The 12,850-nt window shown below is 39.9% G+C and overlaps 1 protein-coding gene across 1 annotated transcript in view; it reads left to right on the top strand.

Moving 5' to 3' along the window:
- The window catches only part of ZRANB3 (zinc finger RANBP2-type containing 3), a 296,350-nt gene extending 284,177 nt beyond the window's left edge, over positions 1-12,173 (top strand). The window contains exons 18-21 of the mRNA XM_080799794.1: positions 3,734-3,844; positions 4,893-5,292; positions 8,211-8,342; positions 10,204-12,173. Of these exons, the coding sequence (XP_080655920.1) occupies positions 3,734-3,844; positions 4,893-5,292; positions 8,211-8,342; positions 10,204-10,302 (742 nt within the window). The 3' untranslated portion in view covers positions 10,303-12,173. The remainder of the gene's footprint in view (positions 1-3,733; positions 3,845-4,892; positions 5,293-8,210; positions 8,343-10,203) is intronic.
- Positions 12,174-12,850: the final 677 nt, after the last annotated feature.

Genomic DNA, 12,850 nt, shown 5'->3' with positions numbered 1-12,850 from the left:
AGGCCTGAGCTGGCTCTACTGGTTTCTCTGCTCTGGATTTTCTAAGGTTGAATTCAAGGTGTCAGCGGGTTGGACTCTCCCTGAGAGTCTGGAGTCCATTTCCACACTCAGTCAGGTCGTTGACAGAATTCAGTTCCTTGTGATTGTAGGAGTTGGGTTTTCTTGCTGGCTGTCAGAGTGGGGCTTGCCCTTAGCTTCTAGAGGCTTTTTTCTAGTTCTCACACAGGAGTTCCTACATCCCTGGGCCAGCAATGGTGTGTCAAATCCTTCTCATGCTTGGAACTGCTCCCTTTCTTAAGGTCAGCTGATTAGTAACCCGAATTATATCTACAAAGTCCCTTTACCACAGGACCTAGATGAGTGCTTGCCTGAATACGAGAGACAGGAGGAGTCCTAGGGAGAGATGGTTAAGATACTGCCTCCCACATAAGTTAAGAGACATTAGGAGCGATGGGAATGGAGGAAAGAGGATGAGGAGTGGTGCCAAGAGGTAGATCTGGAGACCTCAGTGACTGATGAGAAAAAGGGAGAGAGAGGGAAGGCTCCAGGGAAGTGGACTTAGCAGAGCCACGAAAACAAAACTATGTGCCTGCAGAGGGGTGTGCTTTGGGGAAGCATGCTGGTTCTTGCTGGACAACCCCAGCAGGTCCCGTGACTTGGTGTAACTGTGTCTCTCTTAAAGCAGGTCTGAGAGATTGGGCTGCGCAACAGCCCTGATTGGAAGTCTGTATGAGGAGCAGGTAGACACTGGATACCTCGCCCTCCCACTGTCCTACCAGTTTACTTTCTGTTGAAACTGAACCAGGGAAGCACCAGCCTTGGAAACATCAGGCTTAGTGGAGATAAAGGAAGAGGTGTTCTATTGAAAACCAGCACTCACCAGGCCCCTTTCTTCATTTCCAGGGTACTACACACATTTTACTTCTGAGCAGAAAATTAGAGGATGATTCTCTGAAAAAATGGAATGGCCTTAGAATAAAGACACACAGATACTAATTTTAAGCAGTGGCTAGATCTCGAGCCAGATTATCCTGCAGTGATACACACCAGTTCGCGCACGGAACCCTTCTAAGCTCAGATTTTGCAGTTAGCTTTGAGTAGCTCCGTCTTAAATGTGAATGGAAGCCAAGGTCACCAGCTCTTGTTCCAGTTGCTGAGTTCCCATTTGTCAAAGGCAGGCCTGCTTTCCTTGGAGCCCTGTTAGGTTTAGGATGCCAGCGATTTCTTTTGACCCCCAAAGCAGGTCAGCATCCTAGAGCCCAGCACTGTTTTCACTGTTGTGGCCACTTTCCAACACACTCTTCTCTTCTCTAAAATTTGCCATCTAATACTGCCATGCCCACCCAGGAATTACTTCAGTAGGCAATGTTCTCCCTTCCCTATTCTTACCCTAATCCTTTTGAGACGTGGTACACTTACATCAGCTTCCCAGCAAACCTCAATGGAAAATTAAGTGGTGGTAACACATCCATGTTTGAGAAGATGCCAACCTCCCACTTTGGGGTTGATTGATCTCTTTCTTGTGGTTTCCAGAATTTTGTGCTTAAATCTCTTGTAGGAAAGGTTATTTTTAGCTCTTAAATCTCTGAATAGATTTCTCAGCATCTTTTAAAGTTACTGAATTAGGTCTCGAAGCTTTTAAACACTGAATAATACCTGAGGCAAGGCTTAATATCCCCTTGCCCCTCAAAGCCAGGAAGTGTTTGAGTTCATTAGAATCCACTGAAATACTTTAGTGAAGTGCTTTTGTAGAGCGAATGAAATGGTTGAAGAATTGGGGGATGAGAGGATATGAGAAATTTAGGAACCAAAAGGGCAAGCTAGAGAATTCACTGTGATTCTTTTTTTCTTTTGCTTTCAGAATAACACACCAGTAGAAATGCAAATATATGAAAAGAGGGTCACTCTTCCCAGGAGAAATGCAGATTTAAAGCTATAAGGAGATATGTATCACCATTAGCAAAGATGCTTTTAACTGACATATCTTGTGCTAGTTTAAGTGTGAGGAAACAGGTCCTATCCTGCATTGCCGGTAGGCCCCTCTATTGGTTGGTACAAACCCAAAGGAGAGAGCGATGTGTCAAAATCTGTCCAAATTTAAAGCACCCAAGACCTTTGACCCAGCAATTCTGCTTCCAGAAAATTTATTCTACATGTATTTAATGTGTAGAAATAAGTATGGGGATATTACAGCACTATTTGAGATAGCAGAGACTAGAACAGCAAACTAATGGCCATTAATAGGAAACTGGTTAAACGTATTATATGGTTTATTGAAATAATGGAATAACATGTCATCATTAAAAAACAGGGCAACCCGTGTGTACTAATCTGGAAAGACCTCTCAGATGGATGTGTAGGTAAAAAAGAGCAAGGTGGAGATTAGTGTGTTTATTATGCTACCATTTGCTTTTAAAAATAAAAAGTATAATGAGGAGTGACTGCTAATGAATACAGGTTTCTTTCTGGGGTGATGAAAATGTTCTGGAATTAGTGGTGATAGCTGGACAACCTTGCAAATGAACTAGAATGCCCTGAAATGTAAACTTTAAAATGGGAAATTTTATGGTATAAGTTATATGTCAGTAAAAATACCAAGAAAATAAAAGGTATAAACCTATACACAGAAAAACATTCTAAGAGGATGTGTTAAAAACTGATCATAGAGATAACTTTGGAGGAGGGATGGGAATGGATGGTAAACTTGCTCTTCACCATATACATACACTACTGCCTATCTTTTGATTTTTGAAATATGTGCATGTATCAGCTAGTCAAAAAATTAATAGTTTATAAAAACCAAATCTGTTAATTATTAAATCTACTTTAACAGAAAAGCCAATTTCTAAGATCTTACCTACAATTACACAATTCCATTGTGATTTAACTTTAATTTTGTCAAGATACCAAATTAAGAAGTACTTGGAAATATGAAGAAATTCATGTTTAAACTAATTAAAAAGGAAAAAAATTACAATAAGTGTAAACTACCAGAGAAAGTGGGCCATGCTAATTAGAAGAAATTAATTGGGTAATTGCATTTTACCTACTTAAATTCCCCCGTCACCTTTAATTGGAATAACTTTCCTCTTTACTTCCAGTCCCTAAACCATTGTGTGGTATCAATAGTGTTGTGTAATAAGGTTCTGAATCCCACATCAAGAGTAGCTTTATTTCAGTGGAAGATTCCATAAACCCTGTATGGCTGATAATAATGGAAACAGCCTTAGGAATATAGAAGATGTGATGAAACCTGGTTAACTAAAAAGAGAATCACTTTTCCCCAGTACGCTGATACCCTGTTGTAACTGATCAAGGTGGCTGAAGGAACTTGGACGAAAAGGCCAAGAGGGAGGCACATGCAGTGAGAGATTCTCCACACAGCGTGGCAAGCTATTTACTCACAGCTGTCAGTTAGTTGTGCATGGATTTGGTTGTTTCTTATTCCTACACCCACTCCTCTTGTCCCCTAAGTGAAAACTGGTCCAGAGGATACTGAATGACTCTTGAAAGACTTAGAAAAATAAATCTTGAAAAAACCACTTTGGAACAGAAATGTGTTTCCCACACATGGAAGCCAATGGAAAGGCAGGAAATATTCCCTAATATTGGTAATTAGCACCATGAAGATTCCTGTCTTGCCTTTTCTCCTCTGCTTTTACAAGGAGGAATAGGAGCATGAAATAGAAAAACTTAGAAGAGAGGAAATCTACTTAACATGTAATTGTTTTAGATACATCACCAAAGAAGATGTTGCTGTAGCCTCATTGGACAAGGTGAAGAAGGATGGGGGCCATGTCCGTCTGATCACAAAGGAGTCTGGGCCACAGGAACTTCCTACACAGTAAGGTTTCATTTATGAGGAGGACCATAGTACTATGTGTCCTCCTTTAGAGTTCTGTATTCATGTTTGCGATCATGCTTGACCTTGATGTGGCCACTTACAGGTTAGAAAGAGCTTTCACGGTATGGTCACTCCTCCATCCTCCTAGTAACCCTGTGAGGAGTAGGATGTCCTCACCTTAGACATCAGAAGGACCCTGAGACCAGGTAGACCAAGTGACCCACCCAAAGACACTAGATGTTCCCAGGCATGAGCTCTTTCTATCACAAGAAGCTTTTTCTTTTAACGCTTCTAACAAACAGCCACGGAAAATAGGCAAGCAGTTGTGGTAATTCCATGTAGGACCTCTCAACATAATTGAGGAATGTGCCTTTTCCTTTTAACAAATTGAGTGCATGTCCTGTCATGTTTCATTTCTTATTTTAATTCAGTCAAATCTGGATTTACCTGTAGGAGGCACATACTTAGCAAGTCTTTCATTCCAATTCCTAAAAACACTGTTAGCACCTTGGCTCTGTCACTCTGTGGGTGTGACTGTCCGCTGTAAGCCAGCAGGGGCTGCCACATGGTGTCATGGAAGCCTTAGTAGATGACCTCTCTGTCCTGCTGCGGTGTGTGGTCCAACACACGCAGAGCATAGGAGCCCCAGCTTCGGGTGGCGTTTCACATTAGTCTGTCCTTTCTCAGCCTGAAAAAGAATTTTCTAACTTCTCATTTGCCAGCTTCCCCAGGTATTTCCAAGTCTGATTGTTTAACTTGAAGATATCTAAATTCCCAAGAGAGGCAGCATGTTTGTATTCAAATGAATTTTGTAACACCCCCATTCTTTCCTTTACTTGGCATGGAGCATCGAGTGCTAACTCTCTGTTGTTGCCGGAGCATCGAGTGCTGAGTCTCTATTGTTTCCACACTGAATCGCAGAATCTGTGGGTCCTGCATTTACTGTTTATCAGTACAGAACCTTTGAAGACCGTTCATTATTTGAAGTAGTGGCTCTTTGGTATTAAGTGCTCATTAGGTACTTATTGCATGTTTTGCTCAATTCTAGAAAGTTCCTTGATGGAGTATGTGTCCCATTTCTAAATCCCTGCGTAGCCCAAGCTGTTCTCACTGGGAAGCCTTCTATATCCAAAGGCTATGTGCAAGCTGTGGATAATGAAGGAAATCCACTTTGCCTTCGCTGTCAGCAACCCACTTGCCAAACTAAGCAAGAGTGTAAAGTGAACGCTTGGGATTCACGGTTTTGCTCTCTGAAATGTCAGGAAGAGTTTTGGATTCGATCTAATAACAATTACCTGCGAGCCAAAGTATTTGAAATTGAACACGGTGTGTGTCAGCTATGTAATCTGAATGCACAAGAACTCTTTTTACGTCTGAGAGATGCCCCCAAAAGCCAGAGGAAGAATCTTCTGGATATTACCTGGATCTCAAAGCTCCCACTGGAACAGGTAAATTATAATTATGTGACAGAAGTCTGCATTGTACTGAGTGATGAATATTGAATCAACTTTTTTAACTTTTTAATATGGCAGTTTTTGAAATATACATACAAAAATAGAAAAATCAACCCACAGACCCATCACCTAACTTGAACAGTTATCAGCATTTTGCCTTCATTTTCATTCGTCCCTCACCTCAGTCGTTTTTTCTCCTGGGATTATTTTAAAGCAAATTCCAGACAACATTTCCTTTTTTTTTTTTTTTTAAATAATCTCTACATCCATTGAGGCACTTGAACTCAAGACCCTGAGATCGAGTTGTATGCTCTACCAACTGAGCCATCCAGGTGCCCCTCATTTCCTCTTTAAATACTTCCATTATGTACCTCTCACAGAGACTTCCTTCCACCCTCCTTCTTTCTTTTTGTCTCTTTTTAAAATATAATCCTATACCCCAATACCCATTATCATACCCAAAACAATGATGATTACTTAGTAACCCCAGGCTTGGTTTCCCAGATTGTCTCAAAATATCTTTTTACAGTTACTTTGTTCAAATTAGGATCACAATATGATCCACACACTGCATTTCTTCATTATATTTCTTACAATAATAATCTGTAATATCACCCCATTCCTTTTTCTATACCATTGACCATTCAAGAAACTGAATCATTTGCCTGTAGGATTTCCTACATTATGGATTTGTCTTCCTGTATCCTCATGGTATTATTTGACATGTTTCCCTATCCCCCTGATTCCGGAATAATAGTTATATAGTGGCTTAATTAGATTCTGATTAAATTATTTTGGGAAGAGAGCTTAACAGATGATACATTCCATGAAGACGTACCTATGGTCTGGCTATTCCACTTTTCATGATGTTAGTATTGAATGACAAGAGGAAGATAACCCCAAAATATAGTTCATTACAATGAGAAGAAAAAATTTATGTTCATCCCACTGTAAAATGTAATTCTGGCAGAGCAATTTATGGAAAAAATATTACTCTTAGAAAACAATAACCAGTTTTCACTTTTATTTCCAAAATTCAACTGGTTTCTAATGTTGTGATCTAATCGGTTCTTAGTTTCAAACTAGAGAAAAATGTTTAATTTTAAAAGTCACTCCTGAGCCATTCTCTCCCCACTAAAGTAATGGATAAATTTCTGCCAGTTGGTCAAATCAGACATTTTTATTTGCCTAGTATCACCAAATTATGACAGAATTAATTAATTAAACATCTCTACAAAGATGAATTAGCATGACTTTGAGAGCTAGGGAAATACACTATTTCCTTCATGATACCCACAGTTCCCGAAATATCCTTTAGTCTAATTGGTGAGGGACACACTCACCTATCCCAGGGGTGTCAGCCAGACGGCATAACTGTCTGCTGCCTCAGAGCAGTCTTCCAGAAGACACACAATGAAAGAACACAAGGACATCCTGAAAGCAGCCTGTCCAGGAACAGAAGTTATTACATAGTATACTATTAAAAGTGTTCCAAGGCTAGAGAGCACCATAGAGCTCATATTGGGGAGGACCAGTCCGGAGAGGGAGTGGTTGTTTTAAGAGTTAAATTTAGGATGCTGAAGACTGACCCCATGTGACTGGGAACTACTAGAAGGAATGGAGAAGCACCTCTGGATTAGAGAGTCCACCCAAGGAGAGATTGTTGTGAGCAAAAAAAATGATTACAAAAAGCAGACAAAATGGATATTCTTTTCCTAAGAACGGGGTGTCATTTGCTTGACGCACAAGCAAATGACGTAACTGCTTCTAACAAGGCCGGCCTCAGCTGGACAGAGTTCACTGCTCCAGCCTGCTGCCTCTTGGGGCTCCTCTCGGGCCGGGCACTGCTGGTCAGGTCCCTCTGCCTCCACGTGTCTGACAAAGTGTGTTAGAACTATGACACAGGTTCCCCTGGCCAGCAGCATGCAGCAATTTTAATTTCGGCCTTGTCCAAGACCATGCAAATACAAACAAGCTTCATGCTCATCTTTATCATATTGAAAGAACTACAATGCTGAGCTGGATTTACTGCCTTGAGCAGGATGTTAAAATACATCCCATTTTAATGTAGGTCATCACGGATAAAATATAAAGTGCATATATGTGAGCTGGCCTAAATAGTGCTGCTTTACGTGGACAACTTTGTTTATTCTAGATAGGCCAGTGAGAGAGATCTGTTGTGGAAACTTCGTTCCAGTCCATTGGAACTGGGGAGGTTCCCAGATGAATGGCATAAAGGTTCCGGGTGACAGCTGTTAAACTTTCACTGTTTATTTTTTTTTTTTTTTTTTTTTTTTAAAGATTTTATTTATTTATTTGTCAGAGAGAGAGAGAGTGAGCACAGGCAGACAGAGTGGCAGAGGGAGAAGCAGGCTCCCTGCGGAGCAAGGAGCCCGATGTGGGACTCGATCCCAGGACGCCGGGATCATGACCTGAGCCGAAGGCAGCCGCTCAACCAACCGAGCCACCCAGGCGTCCCACTTTCACTGTTTATAATAACAAGTGACTTTAGGTCAATAATTAAAGATTATTTGACTCAGTAATATTCAGAAGTTTTTTTAATTTCTAATCTGATCTTATTCTTTTCACAGTTTTCTTTACTATCTAAACTAGCTCAAAGGTGCAGAAGCAAGTAATTTTTCCCCATCTGTCAGGAGTCTTGGTACTTTATACTTGCTTGTAATTTTTTCAAAATGGGTTAGGTAAGGGAAAAAGAACTTTTCCAGAAACATATTTTATTGCTTTCAAATTGCTAACCCAGAGGCTTTTTCCTATTCACAATAAAAGCTATAAAAAGCCATCCTAATGTATTTTTTGCTGTGATTTTGCTGTATAAACATGATTGCACAAGGCAAAACCACCAGTTCCCACAGCATATGTTGAAAAGTGCTGATCTTGTGTTCTTACTGCAGCTTAATGAAATGATAAGAAGCCCAGGAGAAGGGCATTTCTGGCAGGTGGACCACATCAAGCCCGTGTCTGGTGGAGGAGGGCAGTGCTCCCTGGACAACCTACAGACGCTGTGCACAGTGTGTCACAGGGAGGTGAGTGACACTATGCAGACCCATGTGGCTTCATCCTGGGACAGCAAAGAAAAGTGTGTACACAGGCGTAGGAGGCTGAGTGGATGAAGCCATATCCCTTGTCTGGGTTCTGAGATGGCTTTATTCCCTTCATCACCTGAGTTTCCTCTCAAGGCTGATATGAGTTCCCAGTCCCAGACAGAAGAGAAGCTGCTTTCCTTTGAATTCATTCCAGGACAGGAAATTGTCACCACCACCTAGAAGAAAATGAATATAACTTGCATGGTGTGGAAGTGACCCAGACCATCAACCCAGCAGACTGGTGAACTGAGGCAGTGATGTGTGTTTATGCTTGCAGCTAAGGCTATCCTGACATGTCAGAGAACATTAATAAATTCTTTCCAGGACCCCCTCAGTTCAACATGCAGACATTACACTCTTGATCGAAGTGCAAAACTTGTTAACCTTGGCACCTTTTTGAGCTATTACTTGTTGCTTAAAACCACAGGGGAAAATATGACAGTATTATTTACCAACTATTATTTACCAAGTAGCATGGATTTTTAACAGGCCATCTAGCAAAAGGATCTGCTGATTAAAATTTTCTTAGAAAGAAGCACACATTCAATATGCACTTTGCATCTAACTGTTTTTCTAATTGTGACAGAATTTAAGCATTTTCCCATGTTCCCATAATAAGCATTTATGTTTATCATCCAAAATGGCTACACATTATTCTATTGAGTATATGTCTGCTATAATTTATTTAGCCATTCCCAGACTGATGAACATTGTAGTGGTTTATATCTCCTGTTTACACACGGTTCTTTCTGTTTTGAGGTTGTTCCTTTAGATCCTCACATGTAAAACCACAGAGTGAAGGGTTTGACCGTAGGAATTTAACTCCAAGCAGTTTCCCAAAGGACTGTGTTCTCCTCCTGTCTCCCGACCCTGTTGGGGCACGAGAGTGCCCATTGAACTGAGCGAGCTCATCAGTGCTCATGCGAGGGCGGAAGAAGGGCCTGCCACTATTTTGTTTACCAAAGATACTGAGGGTTCTAAAAATGCTAATCAGTGGTATTGACACTTTTGAAAACTGTTTAGATCCTTTGCCATTGTTCATACTGTATAAGCGCTTTTAGCTTTAAATATTTTAGGTTTCTCAGTTTCTTCACAAATACAGTTGTTACATAAAATGGATCTTGTAATGTAAGTAGGGTTTTTGCTTTTAGTTTAACCCTTTCTCTCCCCACACCTGCCACCTGGATAACTTCACATACCTGAACTTCAGCTGGGAAAAATGTCATCTGATTTCTCAGCTGTGAAAATTATTGGCACATGCAAGACCTATTAAGAGAATTACTATGTAGCAAAAAGAAAATCCACCCCTTCTGTAATCATTTTTAGATTCTCATGAGAAATTTTATTTGTGGAAATAGCAGAAGAATCCGGTTTTGATCTACCTCACTTTGTTTTTCTGCATTGGCTTGGGAGTGGCTTCTGAGCCCCCAGAATGGGAAGCCAGTAGGCCTTACATGCACCACACTAGGAGAAATCACAAGACGCCTTATGTACACCCTTACTTAGATGAGGAGAATCGGCGCCTCCTGTAGTCTTCAAATGAGGGATTCACAGTCTCACTGGGGAGTAAGTCATTCTCCAAAGCATCTGGTCCTAAGTGAACCTAGGACCTTGGGGCATTTACTAGAGCTACTGGGGTCCTCTTCTTGTGGCGTGGTGTGCCATCTGAGGGCAAAGCACTGGAACTGGGCATGGTGGTAATGTAGATTTTTCCAGACTAATTAAATAAAAAAGTTTTTGAGATTCTGAAACCAGTACTCTTTTCCTAACAGGTGTACCATTTATATTTTTTAACTTTTAGAGAACTGCCAGACAAGCTAAGGAAAGAAGCCAGGGGAGAAGACAATCTCTAGCATCAAAGCATGGATCAGACATCACAAGATTTTTGGTGAAGAAGTGAAGTATAAAAATTGTTGAATGGATGACAAATGGTTTACATGTGGAGGAACCGAACACATTTTTTTCGTGTTTCTCATGTGAAGAGTGAACATTTTTAGAGCAAAAAATCAAGAATTCAACTTTCCCTTTCATATTATATGCTTTTAGTGTCCAATACCTTTTGAAAGTACTTAACACAAACTGAGATACAATACTAAATATTTCTGTGATCTTCATGATTTCAGGCAGGCTCTCAATTATGTTCCAGTAAGGTTTTGTTGAGCCTTCATTTCCCCCTGCAGTACTTTAATCATGGTATTATGCATAGATTGTATTTGAAAAATATACCCTCAATTATTGGGAAAATGCTGCTGGATTAGTATTGGTTATGAACTGCTGCGTGTAGATTCAGAACACTGGAAAACTGCAAGGGAAATTTCGGGGGCAAATCATCCAGGAATTCGGGGGCAAGCATGAGCACCCTGGTTTGTATGCGAGAGAGACTCTTACTGACTGCCTCCAAAATGGGCTTTGGGCACACATTTTGAGGTTGCCCTATTTGTTTTATTTCTTAGCAGATTGTCTTTATTGAAAAGATGCTTCTGAAAATAAGCTAATTGGACCTATGGTGTTGGTAGACAATTCAGGGTTCTAGATTTGTTAAACCTAGTGATTGTTAAAACTGTTTAGAAACTGAAAACATAAAATGTCACTTGAACTTCATTTGTCAGTTAGTTAATTTTAATGCATAAAACTAGGCTCAATGTCCACGTGCCCTTTATCTCCTGGCTATTACTTTGTTTTTAAAATCCCAGTCTTATTAAAAGTGTATTTTTACTGGTACCTCTTTTAAAAAGAGTGAGGACAATAAAACACTTTATACTAAAGCATGAGCAGATAGAGATATAGGTTTCAAAAAGACAGTGATAATACTAATGTATCATTGATATTCAAAAATAAAAGCATGACAATAAGACAAAACCAGGGTACAGTCCTGCAAAATGTGAAATTCATGCGAGATAAGAGTTAGAACTACACAAAATACAGGCCCAAGGAAGAATTACATTCATGAAAGGCCTGTTTGTAAATACTTTTTGGATGTAAATTTTATTTTTTATTTGAGCACTTTACAGTCTTCATTAGTAGCTGATGTTTTACGATGTAGAGGTCTTGTTTTTAAAGAAAGATTATCCAATCATGAATTATCCTTTTAGAGTTGTTAAGGTTTGTAACTTTTATTGTATGAGAGCAAATAGTGGTGTTTATTTTATAAATTAGGTTGGGCTTTCTTTCTCCTCCTTTCTGCTTTGCTGGTCAGGCTCTTTGCAGTTTTCTGCCTCATTGCCAGGGTAACCTAGGATTCTTCACGGCTGAGAGCTGAGAAACCGGCAGACTGTTTTTCCTCCAGCATGGGGTGTTTGCAAGTGAGACTTAGGTCTAAGTAGGTCAGGTATCAATGGAAGTTACCTCTTTTTTTTTTTTTTTTAAGATTTTATTTATTTATTTGACATAGAAAGAGAGATAACAAGTAGGCAGAGAGGCAGTCAGAGAGAGGGGGAAGCAGGCTCCCTGCCAAGCAGACAGCCCGATGCAGGGCTTGATCCCAGGACCCTGAGACCATGACCTGAGCTGAAGGCTGAGGTTTAACCCACTGAACCACACAGGCGCCCCAAGAAGTTACCTCTTTAGATTAAACTAAGGTGGCAGTTCTAGAAACAGTGTTCTCAGATGTAATAAATGAATGATGGTTTAAGACGAAATGACCCATGTGCCAATTTTAAAATACTAACCAAATAAAAATGCCTTAAGAGCATCAAAAAGAATAAAATACTTAGGAATACATTTAACTAAGGAGGTAAAAGATATGTACACTGAAACTACCAGAGTTTAATGAAAAAAAAAAAAAAACTGAAAAAGACACAAATGGAAAGATACTCCATATTCATGGGTGGGAAAAATTTATATTATGAGAAAGTCCATACTACCCAAAGAAATCTATAGATGCAGTGTAATCCCTATCAATATTCCAGCAGCATCTTTCATAGAAATAGAAAAAAAATTTTTCTTTAAAATTTGTTTGGAACCACAAAACTAAAAATAGCAAAGCAATCTTGAGAAAAAAGAACCAAAATTGGAGGAATCAGGCTTCCAGATTCCAACTATATTACAAAGCTGTAGTAATCAAAACATTATGGTATTGCTATAAAAACAAATCCATAGATCAATAGAAGAGCATAGAGGGCCCAAAAATAAAACTATGTCAACTGATTTTTTTTTTTTAAGATTTATTTATTTTATTTTAGAGACAGAGTACAAGGGGAAGGGCAGAGAGACCGTATCCTCAAGCAGACTCCCTGCTGATCGTGAAGCTCAATACCAGGCTGGATCTCACAAACCTGAGCCAAAACCAAGAGTCGGCTACTTAACCAACTGAAGCACCCAGGTGCACCCCCCCCTTATTAAATTCATTTTAGAGAGAGTCAACTGATATTCACAAACGAGCCAAGAATATAAAATTGAAAAAGGATAGTCTCCTCAATAAATGGTGATGGGAAAACTGGACCCCCTAC

Source organism: Martes martes, assembly GCF_963455335.1.
Source record: "Martes martes genome assembly, chromosome: 3".
NCBI classification, from domain to species: Eukaryota; Metazoa; Chordata; class Mammalia; order Carnivora; family Mustelidae; genus Martes; species Martes martes.
The sequence above is the reverse complement of the archived record's forward strand: the minus strand, read 5'-3'. Positions and strand labels throughout refer to the sequence as shown.